The sequence below is a fragment of the Monodon monoceros genome, unplaced genomic scaffold, assembly GCF_005190385.1.
Source record: "Monodon monoceros isolate NGI ecotype Baffin Bay Population unplaced genomic scaffold, NGI_Narwhal_1 Super_Scaffold_16, whole genome shotgun sequence".
Taxonomy (NCBI): Eukaryota; Metazoa; Chordata; class Mammalia; order Artiodactyla; family Monodontidae; genus Monodon; species Monodon monoceros.
Window position 1 is genome coordinate 50,998,813 of NW_021703772.1, and position 26,421 is coordinate 51,025,233.

Consider the following 26,421-nt stretch of genomic DNA (forward strand, 5'->3'; position numbering starts at 1 on the left):
TTATTGAGTGTTAGTTACACAAGTGTGTTCATGATTTATACTGTTAAGATTTGTACATAAATTTTTCCTTAATTTAAAAAAGGAATATATCAGAATGAAGGTGCTTCACTAGTGACTTAAACAAAAAACTCTAAAAAAAATAAGAAACTCTAATAAACCCCAGAAACTCTTGAAAATTACTGTTAGATCTCCAAATAACACCATGACTTGTATTACCCATCTTTTATTGATTTAAAACCAAAGATTTTCATGAATTCAATGAAATTGAGGCCTGATGATTTTGAAGTTCACTACCTTATTCTTGAATTTTCTAGAAAGGTGACTGATAACTGTTAATGAAACTCCTGGCATGCAGTAATTTTTGACATCTGAATTTCAGGGTAGAGGCACTTTGTTTTGTGAGGCTACTTAGCTCCTCTGTCATTCTCAGAGCCTGGTAAACAGTGACTCAGATATCTGAATACTAGAGATTAAAATACATCCAACACAAAAGGTCAAGTCTTGGAATAGGTATAGCATCATGCTGCTTGGAATATTTTTGTGATCTTCATTTTTCAGAGTGTGTTAGAGTGAGGAGGTGTTAGGTTTTCATTTTGTTTTGTTCTTTGATAGGACTCTTGGCAATAATAGGCATTCATGTAACCCCAAAATATTCAGAAATGACAGTCTTTGCTTGAATGACCTTAACATAAAAGGCACAATACTTACAGCCCAAAGGAGAGGAAAGTGTATGTGTTAATATGGGCTATTATAAAATCAAAACATCTCTGCTTGCATTGCCTCATCTCTTCAACTATGAAAATCTTCTCAGATCATAATAAATTAATATAGGACTGAGTTTTAAAATGGAATCATATTTAATAATGGAATCTTAGATTTTCTCTGGGTTTTTAAAAGTAAATGACTTTTTCTTCCAGTTTTTTATTGAGATATAATTGACATCCAGCACTGTATAATTTTAAGGTGTACTGCATAATGATTTAACTTACATACATCATGAAATGATTACCAAAATAAGTTTAGTAAACACCCATCATCTCATATAGATAAAAAAATTAAAGAAATAAAAAAATTTTTTCCTTGTGATGAGAACTCTTAGGATTTGCTCTCTTAACAATTTTCATATATAACTTACAGAAGTGTTAACCATATTTAACATGTTGTACATTAGATCCCTAGTACTTATTTGTCTTACAACTGGAAGTTTGTACCTTTTTATTACCTTCATCCAATTGGCTTTTAAATCCCCTTCAGAAATATATTTAGCAAAACAGGAGAATGTAGAGCTAAAAGTCAAAATAAGTGAGTTTGCACTAACAGCGATTATGTTTTACAAGCAAAACAAGTTTATTTTTACGAGGCATACTAAAATATGACTGACTCCAGAAGGAATCCATTTTTTATGCTTTCAACTAACTAAATGAATCTCTCAGTACCCTTAATTATCTTAGCCATACCACATATTTTAGCCTTTTGGAGGTAGATACAGCAATGAATCTGAAACCGCTTGGTTTGTGCTTTGCTCTGAATATTTTTGACATAAGCTATTTAACTGGATCTATGTATCTATGCAGATGCCCTAGAAATTGGCAAGACTGCAATGGTGTTTCCATGTTTCTTCTTATTCTTGCTCATCCTCACATAACCACCTGTAACTATCACTTTGTAGAACCCACAGTGCTAATAAATAACTTCTTGGTATGGATCTAGCCAAGATAACAGGTTTTTTTAAATTAAAGTATAGCTGGCTTACAATGTTGTATTAATCTCTGTTGTACAGCAAAGTGATTCAGTTATATATATATACATCCTTTTTAAAATATTCTTTTCCATTATGGCTTATCACAGGATATCGAATATAGTTCCCTGTGCTATACACTAGGACCTTATTGTTTATCCATGACAGGTTTTTTATCTCAGTTGAAACATCACGTTTATAAAGACATTTGAAAATATATTCCTTCATTCCTTTAGAATGTACTAAGAATCTAAATTATGTAATATGTCACACAATCTACTGGTTATTCTAGGGAATTTGAGGCAAATCAGACAAGATCTGCCCAGAACTCATCGCTTCCCTGAGCTGCAGTAAAAATGTAAACATTTATGTTTCTTGTTAAAGAAAGTATTTGATATACATCGGGCAAACATAAGAAGTCTAATAATGCAAAGTAAGTGATCATTGGACTTGGCTTCAGAAAACCCAAGTGTGAACATTAGCTTTCTATCTTTCCAGCAGTGGTGGATATGAGCCTTCACCTTCTTACCTATAATAAGGGATTAATACCCATTCTGTCTCCTCCCCAGGACGGCTATGAGGAACAAAATGATACAATGAATGTGAGAGGTCTTCTTACATTATAGACATGATACAAATGTGAGGAATTGGTATTATTTGTTATCCTCCAGGTCTATGTTAATTTCCATATTTTTCCAAGGTCAAGTATCAGAGAGCCATTGACTATGAAATATTTTATTTGACAGTCACTTAAAGCCTTTGACTGAACACAGGTTTTAAAACACATTCCCTATACAACCATGAAGCTTAAAAAGCAGCCAGTTAAGAGAAGCATTTTTCTTTTGCTATGAAAAATATAGCACTAGACTTGAAATCCATTCAATGGGTTTTGAGCAAAATTAGAGACTGGATATAAATTCAAAAAGTTAGTAAAAGTACTCAAAGGAAGGAGCTAATTTTGGAACTTTCAAGAGCAACAATAAAATTTATGTGTGTGCATGTATGTGATATATATATATAGATAGATATGTGTATATATATGTGTGTGTGAGTGTGTGTGTATATATATATGTGTTTTAGAAAAATCCAGAAAAAATTTGGGATGCATTGTCTCCTAAGTCAATTTTTCTACAAAGTTCATTTTAACTAACAAATGGGCTTAAATAGACATTAAAATTTTTAAAACGCAATGTATTTCTGGAGGACAAACCAATTTCTGGATTCAAAGCTTTTGTATCATCCTTAAAAATCTCATCAGCTTTACCCTATTCTTTGGTGTAACTACTTAGGTACACCTTGTAAAACCATGGGAAATTGTAACCAGAAGAGATTAAAATTGAATCTAGAATTTGCAGTCTTGACAAATTTTTATTTCTGATTCTTAGTAAGCAGCTGATGGTAAAGGAAGTAAAGCACGTCCCCATCTCCGATGCATGTTTCATAGCAAGCTTGTGATATTCATGAATGCAGTTAACACACTCCCTTCAAGTGTTCGCACAGCTCGACACAGTTGCCTCTGCCCCCGACTGTAATGGGAGAATTTGGAAGATGCTCCATTCATTTCAACTATGACTGATAAGACTGATAGATTAGAGGTGGAAGTACTAGTCAAGAAAATAACCATTAGTAGAGGAGACAGGTTTTTTTGTTTTTATTCTTTTCTTGAACATGTTAGGTTGGCAAGATAACAAGAAATTAATACAATTAAAATTTTTAAAAAATAGTTTCCATTAAAATGTGTTCATATTTTATACTATGTGAATTTTTTCCTTCTTCAACTAGTCCTTCTGTGTGATACATGAAAAAAGAATCTATATCTGAGCAAAATCTACATTTGCCAATAAGTATTACTTTATCAACAAGGAGAAACAAATAATTGGAAATGCAAGTTATTTGGAAAGAAAGGTCAAGATGGTTATTTTACCCTAAATTGTAGACAGTAAGACCCCTCTATTTTCTTCAGAATTGCTAGAAGTAGTATAAAGTGTGTTATTTCAAAATAAATTGTATTTTCTGTAGCAATAAAAATATATTTAGTTAGCACATTCTCAGCTGAGGATCTGTCACTAAAAATAATAGATACAAAAAACAAAAAAACAAAAAAAAACCCAAACTTCACAAACATACAGAACTGTAGCTACGAGCCAGGATAAAAAACCAAAGCTTATAGTATTAAGAGGAATAAAAGTGTTACAAACATTGATTACACAGGGGTACTAATGTCCTGCAAAATATTTATAACACAAAAATACAGCTATACCATATCATAAATACAGCTATACCATATCATAAATACAGCTATACCATATCATAAATTTTACTGAAAGTGAATATGTTACTATAATAATCATTAAACTTTTATACAGTTTGGGGGCTTTCTTAGAATTTGGAAGGGCCCATTTTTAGAAGGAATGAAGGAAGGTAATTAGATGAGCTAAATCCCTTAAGTAAGTTGTTCCAAGAAGGCCAAACTAGTGCATCTTCCCCTCCTTTCACAATTAAATTTGACGGACTGGCGGTCCCTCAAATTCTACCCTCGGCCTTATAGTGGCCTCCAAGCCTGTGGTCAGGAGCTTCCTATATGCTTGCTGTTGATGCTGCTTCTGAGATCAAAACCTCTTCAGCAAGAGGTTTCTCAAGATATCTGTACTTCACCCTTTCTTATCTTCTGCATTTCTTTAAAACTATAGAAATTGTTTTGGCTTCACAGAAAATGCAGAAAGGGAAAAAGAAAAAAATTTGCCACTAAATCACTAGATTTGACACCTTGTTGACAGCTCAGAGTATTTCACACCATTTAGGAAAGCATAGAAACAATTACAGGCATAACTCATTTATTGTGCTTCACTCTATTGTGCTTCTCAGATACTGTGTGTTTTACAAATTGAAGGTTTGTGGCAATCCTGCATAAAGCAAGTCTATCAGTGCCATTTTTCCAACAGTATTTGTTTACTTCATGTCTCTGTGCCACATTTTGGTAATTCTCACAATATTTCACACTTTTTCATTATTATTATATGTATTCGTTGTAGTGACCTCTGATCAGTGATCTTTGAAGTTACTATTGTAATTGTTTTGGGGTGCCACAAACCACGCCTATACAAGAAGGCGAACTTAACTGATAAATGTTATTTGTATTCTGACCGTTCACTGACCAGCTGGCCATTCCCCTCTCTCTCTCCTCCTCAGGCCTCCCTATTCCCTGAGACAGGGCAGTATTGAAATTAGGCCAATGATAATCCTTTAATGGCCTCCAAGTGTTCAAGTGAAAGGAAGAATTGCACATCTCTCACTTTAAATTAAAAGCTAGAAATGATTAAGCTTAATGAAGAAAGCACATCAAAAGCTGGGATAGGCTGAAAGCTAGGCCTCTTTTGCCAATTAGCCAAGTTGTGGATGCAAAGAAAAAGTTCTTGAAGAAAATGAAAGGTGCTACTCCAGTGAAGACATGAATAAGAAAGCAAAATAGTCTTATTGTTGAGATGGAGAAAGTTTTAGTGGTGTAGTTAGAAGATCAAAAAAGCCACAACATTCCCTTAAGCCAAAGCCTAATCCAGAGCAAGGCCCTAACTCTCTTTAATTCTATGACGGCTGAGAGAGGTAAGGAAGTTGCAGAAGAAATTTTGAAGCTAGCAGAGGTTGGTTCATGAGATTTAAGGAAAGAAGCCGTTACCATAACCTAAAAGGGCAAGGTGAAGAAGCAAGTGCTGATGTAGAACCTGCAGCAAGTTATCCAGAAGCTCTAACTAAGATAATTAATGAAGGTGGCTTCACTAAACAGCAGATTTTCAATGCGAGGAAATGGCTTTCTATTGGAAAAGATACCATCTAGGACTTTCATAGATAGAGAGGAGAAGTCAATACCTGGCTTCAAAGCTTCAAAGGACAGGCTGACTCACTTGTTGGGGACTAACGCAACTGGTGACTTAAAGTTGAAGTGCTCATTTACCATTCTGAAAATTCTAGGGCCCTTAAGAAGTATACTAAATCCACTCTACCTGTACTCTATAAATGGAACAGTAAAGCCTGGATGACTGCACATCTGTTGACAGCATGGCTCACTGAATATTTTATTTATTTATTTATTTTTGGCTACGTTGGGTCTTCATTGCTGCACACAGGCTTTCTCTAGTTGCGGCGAGCAGGAGCTACTCTTTGTTGCTGTGCGCAGGCTTGTCATTGTGGTGGCTTCTCTTGTTGTGGAGCACGGGCTCTAGGTGTGCTGGCTTCAGTAGGTGTGCACGTGGGCTCAGTAGTTGTGGCTCGCAGGCTCTAAAGCGCAGGCTCAGTAGTTGCGGAACATGGGCTTAGTTGCTCTGGGGCGTGTGGGATCTTCCCGGACCAGGGATCGAACCCATGTCCCCTAAACTGGCAGATGGATTCTTAACCACTGCACCACCAGGGAAGTCCTACTGAATAGTTTAAGCCCACTGTTGAGACCTATTGCTCAGAAAAAGATTCCTTTCAAAATATTCCTGCTCATTGACATTGCACCTGGTCACCTGAAAGCTCCGATGGAGATGCACAACAAGATTCATGTTGTTTTCATGCCTGCTATCACAGCATCCATTCTGCAGCCATGGATCAAGGAGTAATTTCAACTTTCAAGTCTTATTATGTAAGAAATACATTTTATAAGCTATACATGCCATAGATAGTGATACCTCTGATGGGTCGGAGCAAAGCAACCTTCTGGAAACCTTCTTGAAAGGATTCACCATTTCAGATGCCATTAAGAACATTTGAGATTCAAGGGAAGAAGTCAAAATATCAACATAACAGGAGTTTAGTAAAAGTTGATTCTAACCCTCATGGATGATTTAGGGTTTCAAGACTTCAGTGGAGGAAGTAACTGCAGATGTGGAAATAGCAGGAGAACTAGAATTAGAAGAGGAGCCTGAAAATGTGACTGAATTGCTACAATCTCATAATAAAACTTTAATTCATGAGGAATTTCTTCTTATGGATAAGCAAAAAAAAAAAAAGTGGTTTCTTGACATGATATTTATTCATGGTGAAGATTCTGTGACGATTGTTGAAATGACAACAAAGGATTTAGAATATTACGTAAACTTAGTTGATAAAGGAGCAGCAGATTTCTAGAGGGTTGACTTCAATTTTGAAAGAATTCTACTGTGGGTAAAATGCTATCAAACAGCATTGCATGTTACAGAGAAACCGTTCATGAAAGGAAGAGTCAACTGATGTGGCAAACTTTATTGTTGTCTTACCTTAAGAAATGGCCACAGCCACCCAACCTTCAACAACCACCACCCTGATCAGTCAGCAGCCATCAACATTGAGGCAAAACCCTCCACCAGCAAAAAGATTACAACTCACTGAAGGCTAGCATTTTTTAGCAATAACGTATCTTTTTAATTAAGATATGTTCATTGCTTTTTTAGACACAATGCTAGTGCACACTTATTAGACTACGGTATGGTATAAACATAACTTTTATATGCACTAGGAAACAAAAAAACTCATGTAACTCACTTTATTGCAATGTTTGCTTTATTGTGGTGGTCTGAAACCAAACCTACAAAATCTCCAAGATATGCCTGTACTAGTTCTTTGTTATGGCCTTTCCAATAAGAAACCCCAACAAGTTCCAAGGGAATTGCTAAGATGGGCAAAAACTATCAGGCCTGAGAACATCAGGCTATCTTGTGTTTCCAAGTTGATGAAACCACTTTCTGTGCCTCTCTACCTGCAGGCATATCCCCAAGAAAAGATGCAGACATCCAGGGGCATAATTAAGTGGTTGGTTAATTAATTGAGTTTAGTGACCTAGGAACCTATAATTCTGCTGCAACCACTTGTGTGATTCAATACACCAGAACATACATGTATTCAGTAAGTTATTGATTTTTAAAAGTATATTTTTGACCTCCTATGAGCAGCACCCTCAAATGAAAGAACAACCTCCAAGAAAAATATAAACTAGTTGATGTACACAACGTCTATTGCTTTTGACCTCTGATTTCATCTTGATGAAAAGTAAATGGGAGAGAGTAAGGAAAATTGTAAAGTTTGTCAAACTTATATTCAGGTTTCCTGACTCTCCCTTTACATATCTTTTCCCCTCCCTTAGGAGAACCTCCCTTGTCCTATTGGGTTTCTGATTCCCTCATAGTCTGGCTACAGGGCCCCTTACTAATCTTGCACTCATGGTCTTTATTCACCCTAAAGAATAAATGACACTTTGAAATATTTATAAATAAGTTAAATAATTACTGCACTATAGCATTCAATGTGCTTAGCAATGGAAACAATATTCTAAATCAATTGTGGAGTACAAGAAGCAAATAGAATATAGAATCTCCCACTTCATCTGTAGGAAGATCAACCCTGCACATGTCTGTCATATGCTTAAGTCCTATATAAAAATGTTGCTATCCAGCATTCCATGAAATTTAGCTCATGGAAGGTAAATCATCACAATGTCTTTTGCAGGCCGAAACAATACTTTTCAGGTCAAAGAACTTAAGTGATATAAAACTACATCTTTTAAAATATCACCAACACCTTAACTAATAAAATCAATGGATCATCTTTGCATACATCAATTAAGAATCCCTGACTGAAAACCGTTGCTGTGTCTTGCCCTGGTGTCCTGCCTGCCACCTGCTGCAAACAGTGGGGTGTCACTCCAGGACTTTGCTTCAGACAAATTGTGGTTCAAGATGGCAGAGTAGAAGGATGTGCACTCACTACCTCTTTCGAGGGCACCAGAATCACAACTAACTGCTGAACAATCATCAAAAGGAAGACACTGGAACTCACCAAAAAAGATACCCCACATCCAAAGACAAAGGAAAAGCCACAATGAGATGGTAGGAGGGGCACAATCACAATAAAATCAAATCCCATAACCACTGGGTAGGTGACTCACAAACTGGAGAACAGTTATACCACAGAAGTCCACCCACTGGAGCGAAGGGCCCCACGTCAGGCTTCCCAACCTGGGGTTCCGGCAATGGGAGGAGGAATTCCCAGAGAATCAGACTTTGAAGGCTAGTGGGATTTGACTGCAGGACTTTGGCAGGACTTGGGGAAACAGAGACTCCACTCTTGGAGGGCACATACAAAGTAGTTTGCATATCAGGACCCAGGGGGTTGGAGCAGTGATCCCTTAGGAGACTGAACCAGACCTACCTGCTAGTGTTGTGGGATCTCCTGTGGGGGGGGGGGGGGGGGGGGGGGGGGGGGGGCCAGTGCCCCCCAGGGGGGGGAAAAGACACTGACAGCAGAAGTTCTGGGAAGTACTCCTTGGTGTGAGCCCTCCCAGAGTCCACCACTTGCTCCACCAAAGAGCCTGTAGGCTCCAGTGCTGGGTTGCCTCAGGCCAAACAACTAACAGGGAGGGAACTCAGCCCCACCCATCAGCAAACAAGTGGGTTAAAGTTTTACTGAGCTCTGCCCAGCAGAGCAACACCCAGCTCTACCGGCCACCAGTCCCTGCCGTCTGGAAGCTTGTACAAGCCTCTTAGATAGCCTCATCCACCAGAGGGCAGACAGCAAAAGCAAGAAGAACTACAATGCTGCAACCTGTGGAACGAAAATCACATTCACAGAAAGATAGACAAAATGAAAAGGCAGAGGACTATGTACCAGATGAAGGAACAAGATAAAACCCCAGAAAATCAACTAAATGAAGTGGAGATAGGCAACCTTCTAGAAAAAGAATTCAGAATAATGATAGTGAAGATGATCCAGGACCTCAGAAAAAGAATGGAGGCAAAGATAGAGAAGTATTGAAAGAAATGTTTAATAAAGAACTGGAAGAATTAAAGAACAAACAAACAGAGATGAACAATACAATAACTGAAATGAAAAATATACTAGAAGGAATCAATAGCAGAATAACTGAGGCAGAAGAACGGATAAGTGACCTGGAAGACAGAATGGTGGAATTCACTGCTGTGGACCAGAATAAAGAAAAAAGAATGAAAAGAAATGAAGACAGCCTAAGAGACCTCTGGGACAACATTAAACTCACCAACATTCGCATTATAGGGGTCTCAGAAGAAGAGAGAGAGAAAGGACCCGAGAAAATATTTGAAGAGATTGTAGTCGAAAGCTTCCCTTACATGGGAAAGGAAATAGCCACCCAAGTCCAGAAAGTGCAGAGAGTCCCAGGCAGGATAAATCCAAAGAGAAACATGCTGAGACACATAGTAATCAAATTGACAAAAATTAAAGATAAAGAAAAATTATGAAAAGCAACAAGGGAAAAATGACAAATAACATACAAGGGAACTCCCATAAGGTTAACAGCTGATTTCTCAGCAGAAACTCTACAAGCCAGAAGGGAGTGGCATGACATATTTTAAGGATGAAAGGAAAGAACCTACAACTAAGATTACTCTACCTGGCAAGGATCTCATTCATATTCAATGGTGAAATCAAAAGCTTTACAGACAAGCTAAGAGAATTCAACACCACCAAACCAGCTCTACAACAAATGTTAAAGGAACTTCTCTAAATGGGAACCACAAAAGAAGAAAAGGACCTACAAAAACAAACCCAAAACAATTAAGAAAATGGTAATAGGAACATACATATTGATAATTACCTTAAATGTGAATGGATTAAATGCTCCAACCAGGGGCTTCCCTGGTGGCACAGTGGTTGAGAGTCTGCCTGCTGATGCAGGGGACGCGGGTTCCTGCCCTGGTCCGGGAGGGTCCCACATGCTGCGGAGTGGCTGGCCCGTGGGCCGTGGCAGCTGGGCCTGTGCATTTGGAGCCTGTGCTCCGCGGTGGGAGGGGCCACAGCAATGAGAGGCCCGCGTACTGCAAAAAAAAAAGAAAAAAAAATGCTCCAACCAAAAGACACAGGCTTGCTGAATGGATACAAAAACAAGACCCATATATATTCTGTCTACAAGAGACCCACTTCAGACCTAGGGACACCTACAGACTGAAAGTGAGGGGATGGATAAAGTTATTCCATGCAAATGGAAATCAAAAGAAAGCTCGAGTAGCAATACTCATATCAGATAAATTAGATTTAAAAAATAAAGAATGTAACAAGAGACAAGGAAGGACACTGCATAATGATCAAGGGATCAATACAAGAAGAAGATATAACAATTATAAATATATATGCACCAAACATAGGAGCACCTCAAAACGTAAGGCAAATGCTAACAGCTATAAAAGAGGAAATCGACAGTAACACAATAATAGTGGGGGACTTTAACACCTCACTTATACCAATGGACAGATCATCCAGACAGAAAATTAATAGGAAACACAAGCTTCAAATGACACAATAGACCAGATCGATTTAATTGATTTTTTTTTTTAAAGAAGATGTTGGGGGGTAGGAGTTTATTAATTAATTAATTAATTTTTGCTGTGTTGGGTCTTTGTTTCTGTGCGAGGGCTTTCTCTAGTCGTGGCAAGAGGGGGCCACTCTTCATTGCAGTGCGCGGGCCTCTCACTATCGCAGCCTCTATTGTTGTGGAGCACAGGCTCCAGACGCGCAGGCTCAGTAGTTGTGGCTCACGGACCTAGTTGCTCCACGGAATGTGGGATCCTCCCAGACCAGGGCTTGAACCCGTGTCCCCTGCATTAGCAGGCAGATTCTCAACCACTGCACCCCCAGGGAAGCCCCGATTTAATTGATATTTATAGGACATTCCATCTGAAAACAGCAGATTATACTTTCTTCTCACGTGCACATGGAACATTCTCCAGGATAGATCACATCTTGGGTCACAAATCAAGCCTCGGTAAGTTTAAGAAAATTGAAACCATATCAAGCATCTTTTCTGACCACAATGCTATGAGATTAAAAATCAGTTACAGGGAAAAAAAACCATAAAAACACAAACACATGGAGGCTAAACAATACATTACTGAATAACAAGAGATCACTGAAGAAATCAAAGAGAAAATCAGAAAATACCTAGAGATAAATGACAATGAAAACAAGATGATCAAAAACCTATGGGATGTAGCAAAAGCAATTCTAAGAGGGAAGTTTATAGCAATTCAATCACACCTCAAGAAACAAAAAAAATCTCAAACAATCTAAGCTTACACCTAAAGGAAGTAGAGAAAGAACAACAAACAAAACCCAAAGTTAGTAGAAGGGAAGAAATCATAAAGATCAGAGCAGAAATAAATGAAATAGATACAAAGAAAACAATAGCAAAGATCAATAAAACTAAAATCTAGTTCTTTGTGAAGGTAAACAAAATTGATAAACCATTAGCCAGACTCATCAAGAAAAAGAGGAGGAGGACTCAAATCAATAAAATTAGAAATGAAAACAGAGAAGTTACAACTGACACCACAGAAATACACAGCCTCATAAGAGACTACTACAAGCAAATCTATACCAATAAAATGGACAACCTGGAAGAAATGGACAAATTCTTAGAAAGGTATACCCTTCCAAGACTGAACCAGGAAGAAGTAGAAAATATTAACAGACCAATCACAAGTAATGAAATTGAAACTGTGATTTAAAATCTTCCAACAAACAAAGTCCAGGACAGATGGCTTCACAGGTGAATTCTATCAAATATTTAGAAGAGCTAACCCCCATCCTTCTCAAACTCTTCCAAGAAATTGTAGAGGAAGGAACACTCACAGCTCATTGTACGAGGCCACCATCACCCTGATACCAAAACTAGACAAAGGTACTACAGAAAAAGAAAATTACAGACCAATATCACTGATGAATATAGATGCAAAAGTCCTCAACAAATACTAGCAAACAGAATCCAACAACACATTGAAAGGATCATATCACCACGATCAAGTGGGAGTTATCCCAGGGATACAAGGATTCTTCAGCATACACAAATCAATCAATGTGATACACCATATTAACAAATTGAAGAATAAAAACCATATGACAATCTCAATAGACGCAGAAAAAGCTTTTGACAAAATTCAACACCCATTTATGATAAAAACTCTCCAGAATGTGGGCACAGAGGGAACCTACCTCAACATAATAAAGGCCATATACAACAAATCCACAGCAAACAGCATTCTCAATGGTGAAAAACTGAAAGCATTTCCTCTAGATCAGGAACAAGACAAGGATGTCCCTTCTCACCACGATTATTCAACATAGTTTTGGAAGTCCTAGCTATAGCAACCAGAGAAGAAAAAGAAATAAAAGGAATCCAAATCAGAAAAGAAGTAAAACTGTCACTCTTTGCAGATGACATGATACTATACATACAGAAAGCTAAAGATGCCACCAGAAAACTACTAGAGCTAATCAATGAATTTGGTAAAGTAGCAGGAAACAAAATTAATGCACAGAAATCTCTTGCATTCCTATAAACTAACAACAAAAGATCAGAAAGATAAATTAAGGAAATAATCCCATTCACCACTGCAACAAAAAGAATAAGATACCTAGGAATAAACCTACCTAAGGAGGTAAAAACTTGTACTCAGAAAACTATAAGACACAGATGAAAGAAATTAAAGATGACACAGATAGAGAGATATACCATGTTCTTAGACTGGAAGAATCAACATTGTGAAAATGGCTCTACTACCCAAAGCAATCTACAGATTCAGTGCAATCCCTATCAAATTACCAATGGCATTTTTTTTTACAGAACTAGAACAAAAAACTCTTAAAATATGTATGAAAACACAAAAGACCTCAAATAGCCAAAGCAATCTTGAGAAGAAAAAAAAACCGGAGCTGTAGGAATCAGACTTTCTGACTTCAGACTATTTTACAAAACTACAGTAACCTAGACAATATGGTACTGGTACAAAAACAGAAACATAGATCAATGGAACAGGATAGAGAGCCCAGAGAGAAACCCATGAACCTATGGTCAATTAGTCTATGAGAAAGGAGGCAAGGATATACAATGGAGAAAAGACAGTCTCTTCAATAACTGGTGCTGGGAAAAGTGAACAGCTACATGTAAAAGAATGAAATTAGAACACTCCCTAATACCATACACAAAAATAAACTCAAAATGGATTAGAGACCTAAATGTAAGACTGGACACTATAAAATTCTTAGAGGAAAACATAGGAAGAACACTCTGACATAAATCACACAAGATCTTTTTTGACCCACCTCCTAGAGTAATGAAAATACAAACAAAAATAAATAAATGGGACCTAATGAAACTTAAAAGCTTTTGCACAGCAAAGGAAACTATAAACAAGACGAAAAGACAACCCTCAGAATGGGATAAAATATTTGCAACCAAATCAATGGACAAAGGATTAATGTCCAAAATATATAAACAGTTCATATAGCTCAATATTAAAAAAACAAACAACCCAATCAAAAAATGGGCAGAAGACCTAAACAGACATTTCTCCAAAGAAGACATACAGATGGCCAAGAAGCACATGAAAAGCTGCTCAATATCACTAATTATTCGAGCAATCCAAATCAAAACTCCAGTGAGGTATCACCTCACACTGGTTAGAATGGGCATCATCAGAAAATGTACAAACAACAAATGCTGGAGAGGGTGTGGAGAAAAGAGAACCCTCTTGCACTGTTTGGAATGTGAATTGATACAGCCACTGTGGAGAACAGTATAGAGATTCCTTAAAAAACTAAAAATAGAATTGCCAAATAATGCAGCAATCCCACTACTGGGCATATACCTAGAGAAAACTATAATTCAAAAAGACACATGAACCCCAATGTTCACTGCAGCACTATTTACAATAGCCAGGTCATGGAAGCAACCTAAATGCCCATAGACAGGAGAATGGATAAAGAAGATATGGTACATGTATACAATGGAATATTACTCAGCCATAAAAAGGAATGAAATTGGGTCATTTGTAGAGACGTGGATGGACCTAGAGACTGTCATACAGGGTGAAGTAAGTCAGAAAGAGAAAAACAAATATCATATATTAACGCATACATGTGGAATCTAGAAAAATGGTGCAGATGAACTGGTTTGCAAGGCAGAAATAGAGACACAGATGTAGAGAACAAATATATGGATGCCAAGGGGGAAAGCACGGGATGGGGTGGGGGGGATGAAATGAGAGATTGGGATTGACATGTATACACTAATATGTATAAAATAGATGACTAATAAGAAACTGCTGTATAAAAAAATTAATTAAATTTAAAAAAAAGGAATCCCCAATATCATATTTCCCATGAAGTCTATAAGTAGCCTTATTTCTACTTTAATAATAGTAATATCATCTATATTTTAGCAAGTTATTAATATTATTCTTTCACTTTATTCTCAACATGTTAAAATCAAATTCATAATAGTCTTTAAATCAAGCCCTCATCCAGATCACCTTATTTCTGTTAGTGGCCCCAAAGTCTCCTTTTCATTCAGGTTTGAAGCACAAGCCTCACCCTTAACTTACCCCAAGCCATCTCCCACACTGCCAACAAATTAGTGTTTCAAAAGTAGAATTCCTCTTATGTCAATTCCATATAGAATAAAGAGGGGAAAAGCCAATGCCTCTCCATTACATGTAAATTAAGTAGTAATCCTTTTCCTTGTGGTTTAATACCATCCAAGATGTGCATTAGACTTCATAAATACCTCTAATTTGCACAGCTCTGTGTTTTAGCTAGTATTATGAATTATGATTGTTATTAGCTAACATGTAATGACTATTGACTATATATTAGTCAGTGTCCTTAGGCTTCACATAAATTATCTTAGATAACCTCAGGATAACCCTATTAGGTAGATACTATTATATCCTTATTCTTAAAAACAAGTCAACCGAAATCACTGAGTTGGGTAAGAGAGGAGAATTCATTTCGGCAAAGTCTGTGATGTGTCTGAAGTAACAGAGACAGCCTGTTGAACAGCAGTGATTTAGCTCTGTGTCTTGTGACTCCAAGGCTAATGACACAGTAATTTCTGCCCCCCTGCATCTGTCCCTTAAGCCAAGTATAAATATTAATTCCAAATGGAATGGATGTTATTCTCTTGGGGAATGGTGAGGCTTGCTGGGAGAGGTCACAGAAATTCTTGCCCTATTTTCTCTAAGTCATGACATAGTGAAACATTCCTATTTGTAGCTACTTTGCCTACTTCTTGGTGACTGTATCTAGATTTTTCCGAGCAATTCTCTTTTCAAACTTTCTCTCCCTTCTAATCAGAGGCATAGTTTAGCGTAAATGCACTAGAAAACATCATCAATAAAAACTTTAAAGCCACATGTTGACATAAAGTTGTAAAGATCATGATGAAAAGCTGCTAGAGGAAGCAAAGGAAACTGAAGTTCTCAGACAGGTTTGCCTTGTAATATGGGCTCTGCTACAAAGTAAAGGCCACTCCCTTTTGTCCCCTGATCTCAACCATATATTCTAAGTTGTGGTCTTATGCAAGGCCAGTGTACCCCATGAAGGTATACAACCAACAGATTAGGAGAAAATAGAACCCAAAGCATTCTTTCAAATGTCTGGGCAGTTGAAGTGAATGGGGCAAGTGAAGTATCCTACCTCCTTTTTCTTTGTGAGCACATCTTGAATGCAAAGAACCAATGTTTGATAAACCTTATCATAATAAAGCTTTGTCCAGAGCAGCCACCTTTATTTCAGGAAATGAAAATCTAATTATGATGTTAAACCCAAACAAAAATGGAATTCTTTAACCTTTGTGCTCAATCTACAATTGATAAGACCAAATAATAAAAAATCATTGACATTTCAATTTTCTCTGAGAAGAATACATTAAAATAAAATCTATGCACACAGCATGTAAGAATGTTGCAGATATTCCTCATTACTTGCTGTAGGAGATTCAGTAAAACTTGGTTAATAAGTAAAAAGACGTTTCAAAATGCTCATACACTTTTAAATTTAAAAAGCCATCCAATCATGAATTCTTGTTACTGAAGGTCTGCTGATGTATTTGACATGGAAAAATGAAGCAGAAAAATCCATGAGATGGATTGTTAATTAAATGCCAAATAACACACCGAGATGACTATTTTATGGTGACTTTAGAAAATTCCAAAGAGCAAAGGTTTGTCTCTTTATAATCAAGGGGTTGTAATACCAATGTGGAGTCTCTAGGTGCTGAAAATGTTCATGTTTTTTTACTTCTGCAATGTGTGCCATATGCAACATATCCCCAAAAGGAGACCATGTGAGTAAAATTATATGAACTTGAACAATAGCTTTTTTGTTTTGTGATAAATACACAATGCTAATTAAGAAATAAAATATGCAGCTTTTTAAGCCTTTTTATCTAAGTTGCTTTTAGTTTCTCCACACCAAGTCTGTACTAATGGGCTTTCCTTTCCGCAGGGAGATAAAGAAGCTGAATTAGGGCTTCCATTTTCCCCACTTTGTGATCGGAAGTCAACGATGGTGGCGCAGTCCCAAATAGGTAATACTGAGGATTGGTGGTTGTGGAGAGCGGGTGTGTGCCTGTCAGTTTTCAAATGGATACATGATGTTGTTCACCCATGAAAACCTCACTCCATATTCATGATGAATTTGATCTTTAGACTGATCTATATGGTGGTGAATGAAGAATTTTGAAACATTCTCACAAAATGAACTCAATAAAGCAGTATTAGTGAATAATTGTTATTCTCTTTGTAATCCTTTTAAAAATAGAGGACTTTCTTCTTTTGCAAGAGACAGCATTTCTTGTTGTTTTGTTGCTGATTATTTTCTGTAATTTAATCCTTTGTATTTAGGACAATCCAATGAAAATATTAATATATCTGTTATCACTGTTTGCATAATATTCTTAATATACTAGCTCATATTCTTTTGGGAAAAAAAATTCTTATGATATGAATAGGGAAGCCAACAACAGGAAATCTGTAAAATGATATTGCTCCCAACCATATTTATCCTTTTCATTTGTGCTTATATTGGAGACTTTAAGTCCAGCCCATGATTAAAACATATTATTGCTATGCTGCATGGTTCATATATTTGTAATAGTTATTCCCTGGGCCAGCATCTTCATTACTGATCTATATGATCAATAAATATAAGGATGACTGCCTTACCTCTCTAGTTGGTCTGGTACCACCTCCTACAAAGTGGTGGTCAGCTGTCAGAAAGCTTCTTACTCTCACCTTTCCCCTCTTCCTACCCACGTTCCAACAGCTGTTTTCCTAGCTACCGTAACACAGGTGACTCTTATAGTTTAGAAGTTGTGAATATGTCAGGTTAAGGACCTCCTTGGGCAAGCTGAGAAGAATAGAAGTGTGTGAGTCTTATTGCCGTAATGTAAATTGCTGTCATGTTAGTAGAGGTGACTCATTTGATAGTCTCTAGATCCCAGGCATTTAAAACCATAGACAAAACATGAAAGAACACCCTGGTGGTCAATTAACATTGACTCAATTCAAAGTCATCAATTCAAACAATTCAAAACTATTGAAATTTTTGAATTAAAAATGCATCTTAGGGCTTCCCTGGTGGCGCAGTGGTTGAGAGTCCGCCTGCCGATGCAGGGGACCAGGGGTTCATGCCCCGGTCCGGGAAGATGCCACATGCCGCGGAGCGGCTGGGCCTGTGAGCCATGGCCGCTGAGCCTGCGCGTCCAGAGCCTGTGCTCCGCGACGGAAGAGGCCACAACAGTGAGAGGTCCGCGTACTGCAAAAAAAAAAAAAAGCATCTTAATGTGTGCTACGGTGAATACAATTACTTGAAATGTGAATTACTTTATCCAAGTTTCTGATGGATAGGATACTTTTTAAATATAGATATTTCCCAGGACACTATCATTTAAAAAGCATCCCCGCAGTGTTCTCTTATATTCAGATGGTAGTCTGTTGCTCCCAGTTGTGTTTAAGGCAACAAGTGCTTGATTTCCAGCACCACACCTCTCCTGGGACCTCGGGTGTTGAATGTACACAGAGCTTGTCTCCTCCTCCACCTAAACACAGGTGGTAAATGCTCCCTAAAGGGCCGTGCCCCATTCTCTGTGTGTGTCATTTTCTAGTTTGATGAGTACTTTCAATGTAAAATTCTTTATTCAATCCTGTCATCTCAAAGTGGCGGGATTAATGCTGTTCTCTGTTCTGATTTAACAGAATACGCCCACACGCTGCGAACTTAAAGCTTTACATCTGGGAATAATAAACAGCAATTTGAAATATTAACACACTGGCAGAAAGCTCTGACTGATACAGTGTGAGAAAAAAAAGTGGTTGCCTTCCTGTGGCTTGAGGAAAAACTTCAATTATTTAGTTTCTTTGGAGCTTACATATTATTTCTTGTTAGTCAATAATAAAATTCAACGAACAAGTGAAGACCTTTCAGAAAGAAGATCCCTCTCATTAACAGAGGAAAATAGATTGACTCTGGTTAGATCTGAAATTATTGTTAACAATAAGATAAGGCTGAATATTAAGTAGGAAACCCAATACACTTGAGTTAGCAAGCTTAAATTGTATCACTTCCACTGCTTGAGAGATGATTTTGTAGAACAGTTAAACTCTCTCTAAAGATTGTGTTATTGGATTAAAAATAATTGCAATGGGCTTCCCTGGTGGCGCAGTGGTTGGGAGTCTGCCTGCCGATGCAGGGGACACGGGTTTGTGCCCTGGTCCGGGAGGATCCCACATGCCGCGGAGCGGCTGGGCCCGTGAGCCGTGGCCGCTGGGCCTGCGCGTCCGGAGCCTGTGCTCCGCAACCAGTGAGAGGCCCGCATACGGAAAAAAAAAAAAAAAAATTGCAAGGGGTAAGCTGAACCAATGTTGTAGTTGAAACTTGTTATCAGGAGCATCAGAATCTCTGCATTATTACTAATGTTAGAATTCAGGAAATTGTAACACTTGAATATATATTTATTTATGTTTTTGCTTTTGTAGGTTTCATTGATTTCATAGTAGAGCCGACATTTTCTCTTCTGACAGACTCAACAGAGAAAATTATTATTCCTCTTATAGAGGAAGACTCAAAAACCAAAACTCCTTCCTATGGAGCAAGCAGGTTTGATGTTTTCTTTTTTGCATCTTTTCCTTTTTACTTATGATTATCTTTATTATTCTTTACATTAGGCAGGAAATTCTTAGAAGAATTATTAGGTAGTATTGCCACCTAATGGCTCCGCAGTATATTGCATCTGCCTTTGAAATTAGGAATTTGATGTCCACTACAAAAAATATCAAAGTACTAAGGAGTATAACAGAATTGTATTCAATATCAAGAGAATAAATATTATTTTAATTTTCATTAAAATGTATGAATTATGTCCTGTATATAGTAACATGTCTGGTAGTGGTGGGCAGTTGGGAGACGGGCATTGTGTTGGCTTGCTAACAAATCAATCACAGCCCAATTGTATGTCTAGAAAGATGCCTACATCAAAGTTAGCCTTTTAGATGACATGAATACTGTGGATCTGTATAACATGTAACTTAAAATATTTCAATCTAGATTTTTTTCAATGATAAATGTGTTAAGGGATGTTATTTAAAACTTCCAGTTGCAGAAAAATTACGCTAAATTCTTGTCCATCTGAACACATAGTTTTTCCAAATAACATACCAACATTTCCTAAATGTTGCCCTAATGAGGAAACTGAGGGAATGTTCTGCCTGAGAAAGATCCACATTATCCTAGAGATTAAATGGTGACGGAAGGGCAGGGACCATTACCCCACTTTTAGCTCCAGAACGGTGATGCCGCTGTGCTGCTCACCAGTGGACTCACCACTAAGTCAGCTCATCTCAAGGTTCTGCTGCTCTAATTAGGCCTCACCCACCCGCACCCCATAATACATGTGGGCCCTGACCTGCTGCTCTGGGAATCCCAACAGAGCCTGGCCCTCTCCATGAGGGGAGGAAGGTAGGAGGTGAGCAGCTCTGACAGGTGCTCAAAACTGGGCCTGAGCAGCTGCCTTCTTGCTTCTGTAGCTGGTTTTGTAACATGTTTCAGGCTTTGCTTCCTCATCCCATATACTGCCCTTGGTATTTCCTGTTTTCTTTGGTGGTTACTATTAGCTCAAGCACCTTTATGTTATCACATCTTTCTCATTCCTCTAGACGATCAAATATGAAAGGCACCATGAATGATGCAACCTATTCCCCAGACTACTCCCTTGCAAGCGTGGACCTGAAGAGCTTCAAAAACAACCTGGCGGACATCATCCAGCAGAACAAAGAGAGGTGGAAAGAATTAGCTGCTCAAGGTACGGTTGTTTATGAAGGCTTACTGCCATCTCTCTCTGTTGTAACTCCTCCTCTGAGATATTGGATTTTTTCCCCCTAGATTTCTTCTTTTATAAAATATGCAAGCCCTTGGAGGTGTTTAGAATTTGGCTACCCTTTGACTACTCATAAGAAAATTGGTTTGTATGTTAAATAAAAAAATATTCTGCTCTGTTTGTGCCATGTGGGCTGCAGAAGTATTGACATGGGTGGCAGTGAAGTGGATGTGAAGGATGGGACAATAAAAGAGCGACAAGACTTTATGTGACGCAGTAACGTCCTGTTCATTTCTAGAGGTGCTTTTGATCCTGTGTTTTAGGCTTTCCAAGTAGTTTTGTGTTGCATTAGGAATGCAACACTTAGTGTTAGAGATTTGAGTATATGTTTTTTTCAGCTTTGCTAAGTTACTTCTTTGGCTGACAGGTTCACGGATGAGTTGGGAGAATCGTTTGTAATCGGCTACCAAAGAAAACAAATGGGAGGCTAGCTCTGTATTTCTGACATGTTTTTTATTCAGATTAATTAGTCTATTTGGTTTCCAAGGCATGTGAGTTAGTATCAGTCATTATCCTTCATGCAGGAAATTAGCTTTCAAATTCCACATCTGGCCCATCTCCTTTCATGCTGCATCCCATAGACCTATCTCTCTCATGCTTTACACTCCCTGCACAGTGGCATTCTGGCAGGTTCTTATAATACCCCAGGGCCTTTGCAATGATTGTTTCTTCAGCCAGGAATTCTCCTCTTGGAGCTTTTGCAAGGCTGATTCCTTCTTGGCTGGCTGATTCATTCCTTGGCTGGAGTGTTCCTCCCTCTGCAATCTGTATTTTATTTCTAATTTGAAAAACACAGTACTTAATAACTTTTTAAATTCTCACATGGATCTTACTGTTATCATTCCCATTTTACAGATAAGGAAACTGAGGCAGAGGACATTTATGTGACTGGCCTCAAATCCCACAACTAGTAAGTGAAGGAGCTGAAATTCATTCTTTCTCTGCAAATGCAGTGCCCTAAAACCCCATGCTCGGCCACCCACCAAAAAGACCCTCCTTGACCACTAAAAGTAATGTCCTCTGTCCTGGTTTCCCCTATTCAAACCCAGTTGAGTCATTTCAAAGTGGTATCACTAGTCCATAATCAATGATGTTGATTTATTCCTTTCCTTATCCTCTGTCTTCCACATGAGAACGTACAATCCTCAAAAGTCAGGTCGTGGTCTACCGTGTTTCCCAGGGTTTCCTCAGCTCCTGGTACAGTGCTGGGCATATCACAGGCACTCAGTAAATATTTGTTTAATTAAATAGTTAGTTAATCCTGGATGGGGCTGCATTATTTCTCCACCTCTGCTATTAGAAAACTTTAAAAAAAAATACCAATCTAATGCCTTCATCTGAGTCTGTAACTTGTGTTCTCCCAGCCACTTAAGTCTGATCTTAGTTGAAAGGAAACAGAGTTTCCCAAACATTTGTGGCTCTATACAGCCATTACAAGGACCACTTCCTCGATGTATAACGTGTGTGATCACATAGTTCCTCCCCCACCCCCCACTCAGAATGGCCCTATGCATAATTAAATACTCTAGTATCATCATCTTGAAATTCTTAAAAAATTTGGAGCCAGGGGCCTTATTTTTATTTGGCACTGCGCCTTGCAATTATACAGTTATTCCTGGCCCTTATGAAGGGTCTTTGTAATGATACATTATTGTCACTCAATAAAAAACATCACACAATACAAGATCCAGATGACCATACTAAAACATTTTCAAACCCATCTAACTGGAGACTTCAAGTGACTAGAATTTCCCCTCTATATGAACAAATTATACTCATGATATTGACCCTGAAGCACTATAAGATATAAATCGCTAGACCATAAGCTGTTTGAAAACAGGAACAATATCTATTGTATTGTCATTATTTCTCAGAGCTGGCATGTCCCTGGCATACTACAGGTTCTGTAAAATTATTTACCGAATGTGGTTTTGAATGAAAGAACGAATGAATACTTAAACTTCACTTTGAATATATTCATTCAGAAAGGAAAATGAATGAATATATTAGATTTTCAGCAATGAAGGGAAGAGAGGAGGGAAACAAGATTTCTGAAACCCCTCCTATGTACCAGGCATTTTAGACGTATTGTCCTATTTTCTCCTACAACCTTGTGAAGTAGAAAGTATTATCCCCATTTTATACGTTTGGAAACCGAGGATCACACAGCTTCTAAGCACTAGAGTCAAAACTGATTCTTTACCCCAAGGTTTTTCCCACTCCCTCCTATTTTACTCTCCCATATCTTTCAAGAAAGTTTGAAAAAATTGACTTGAAATATTTATCTTCAACAAATCCAAAGAATCCAATTGACCAAGATACACTCTGTTCTAAGAAAGTTTTAACTAAAATGAACAACAGTGAACCCCAAATATCAACCCATCACCTGGAACCTATTTGTCATAAAAGAAAACATTGTGTCAAAATTGTATTAGGGCTACAATTGCTCCCTTTCTAATAAACTTTCTGGCACTGTGATCTATTGAATGTTGTGTTGCACACAGAGGTAAATTTTAGATTTGCATAAAGTTTTCAACTTACATTTCTGGAATTGAGTAATAATAACTTAGTTCTGCAGTTAGAAAATGTAGAACCAAGATTTGAGCACAGGAAGTCTGGCTTTAAGCAAATTAAAATTATAAAGTATTTTGATAATATAATTTCCAAGGGGTATTTGTGTAGAGTACACATAGTTTGAATAAAGCAAATAATGTCCAATTTTCATTATTTATAAAATTGTACACTTGGTTTCTATTTCCAGTGCAATGGTGATCTAGATAAACTTAAAGAAATATGGTAAAAACAACTAACAGTGCTGGATGAAATATTGCTGAAAAGAAATTGACACCCTTAGGACCTGTCCAAATAAAGATAAAACAGAAATTCAGAGAAATAAGGAAACTTTGGAGCCGCAATCTCTCCTGAGGGCACCTGTTTACCTCTACTGAAGTCATAGGTTTGCAGACTGAATTTATTACCACATTGGGTTTATGCCAGAAGTGCAAATTTGATTTTACATTTAAAAATTCTATTACTGCAATTCACCATATTAATGATAAAAGGTGAAAAATGTGTCTGAAAGGATGCAGAAAGAACATTCAAGAAAATTCAATATCCGTCCATTTTTTTAATTCAGAGGGATAGTCCTAATCTACTATTTTTTTTCCCCACTTTTCTTGCCTTCATTTTTACTGCTTAAGTTTTTGTTCTATCCTAATTTATTTCCTTTATGGTTTGAAACATTTGCACTCTATTCCTATTATTCTCATAATTAATTAGAAGATTTTAAATGTATAATCAATAGTAAATAACAAAGAGGTTAACCAATAATTTTATCTTTCCACCAAATAACACAAAAACCTTAGAAAACTTTGTAACTGATATTTTTTTAAAGTTTTAGAAATACAGATTTTATATTTAATAATTAACATTTAAAACATCTTCTTGAAATTCAAGAATATGAGACTGCTTTCTAACATTGTTTTGAAAAATCAAACTAGTGCAGGAAGACCCTCTCAAGGTTCTTCCTCAGCCAGTCAGAGATGTTCCTCAGATAATCAGTGGAGAGCTATCTCAGCCCTTCCAGGGCTCTTTGATTGCTAGGATTTTTCTGTTAAATCCTGCTGGTCTACCAGTTACCCCAAACTTGGACCACAATCTCAGGCTTGCAAAGCTGTGGGTTTTCCCCATTTATTCTAAACTAAATCCACCACTTTATGTTGGAGAAAACAGGGTTTTGTTTCCCTCTTGTCCCAACCCAAACTGAGTCTACCTCCTCTGGCAGCAAAGCTGTTTTCCACTCTCAAGCTGGGGTTGGTGGAGGAGGTTGGGAGTAGCTCCAGGCAAGAAGGTCACAGGTTCCTCTTGTTCTTACCTGAATCTCCAGAAATTTTTCAATAAATGCTTCTCAGAGTGTTGTGTTGCCTTGATTGATTTCCGGTGTGATGGAATAGTTGTTTTTGTTAATGTTTTCCAACTGTATACTTGTTTTCTATGGAGAGGAAACCCTTGGCCTCTTTACATCACTCTAACAGGAAGTCCTCTCTCTCCACATCGGTTTTTGGGAGAATTAAATGAGTTGATTTATGTAATCTGCTTACAAGTACCTAAAATAGTAGCTACTACATGAGTTGGCTTTTATTATTGTAATTATTATTTACTGTGCTTCTGGGATACAGTAAAAAACTAAAGAGACAATAATACCTACCTTCATGAAAGAATGGGAATTAGGAGCAGGATTGAAGTTTTAAATAAGGTGGCTAGGAAAGGCTTTACTGAGAAAGTGATAATGTAAATAAATACATGGAGGAGGTTAGAAAGACTTATGGGGAGGTCTGGCATAAGAGGTGGGGGAATAAGTTTTCAGAAAGAGGAAATGACTAGCACAATATCTGGGATGTGGAGCTTGGCTGACATGCAAGAAATAACAGGAGGCAAGTGAAACAGGGAAATTGGGCAAGTGGGAATAATGTAGGCAATGTGTTCGATGGGTAACATGATGTCACATCATTGGTTTGGGTCCAAGAGAGATAGGAAAACCTTATGTACGATTTTGAAGAAGAAAAGTAAAAATGAAATGAACTGGGGCTTCCCTGGTGGCGCAGTGGTTGAGAGTCCGCCTGCCGATGCAGGGGACATGGGTTCGTGCCCCGGTCCGGGAAGATCCCACATGCCGCAGAGCAGCTAGGCCCGTGAGCCATGGCCGCTGAGCCTGCGCGTCCGGATCCTGTGCTCCACAACGGGAGAGGCCACGGCAGTGAGAGGCCCACGTACTGCAAAAAAAAAAAAAAAGAAAAAAAGAAATGAACTGAAAATTCAAAGGGATTACTTGGCTACAGAATGGAAAATATTATGTTTTGTAGGCAAAAATGGAAGAAAAAAAAAAAAAAAGGAGGCAAGGAAGAGGCTGTTGTTAATAACCCAGAACAAAGATGCAGGCTCAGATCAGGTGGTAGTGGTGGAGGGAGAGTGTCTAAATTCTGGATACATGATCCAAGTAAGCATAAGTAGGAAGGGATAGCAAAGAGAGATTGGATTCTGGACATATTTTGAAAATAGAACTGATAGAATTTGTTAATAGATTAGAAGTGCGATATGAAATCTAGAGAAGGGTCAAGAACGATGCCAGTTTTCGGTTTTCTTACACATTAATTGTGTATATGTACATTCCTATAGTCATTTTGCAGAACACTGGCATTCTCTAGCAAAGCTGAAGATGCACGTGCCATATTTCCCAACAATCTCACGTCTGTATTTTTACCTTAGAGAGACTTTTGCTCATGTGCATCAGAAGACATGAGCAAAACATCCATTGCAGCATTCATTGTTCATGAGTGCAAAAAATCTGCAAACAACAGTAAAATGAATTCATAAGCTGTGATTCATATTCATATTATGAACCAGCATACAGCTGTTAAGAAAAATAAAACTTCACTGTGAATATCAACAGGGATGAAAGACACAAATAATATTAAGCAAAATATGCAAGCTGCTG

At 37.7% G+C, this 26,421-nt stretch overlaps 1 protein-coding gene across 11 annotated transcripts in view; it reads left to right on the plus strand.

Annotated features, from left to right (window-relative positions):
* Nucleotides 1-26,421, plus strand: part of PDE1A (phosphodiesterase 1A) — a 360,718-nt gene that overhangs the window by 288,209 nt on the left and 46,088 nt on the right. For all 11 annotated transcript variants that reach the window (XR_003793876.1, XR_003793877.1, XR_003793874.1 and 8 more), the window contains 3 exons: nt 17,000-17,081; nt 19,531-19,651; nt 20,707-20,852. Coding sequence is in view for 6 of the 11 variants with exons in the window: in XM_029224823.1 (XP_029080656.1) it covers nt 17,000-17,081; nt 19,531-19,651; nt 20,707-20,852 (349 nt within the window). In the remaining 5 variants the exon portion in view is untranslated. The remainder of the gene's footprint in view (nt 1-16,999; nt 17,082-19,530; nt 19,652-20,706; nt 20,853-26,421) is intronic.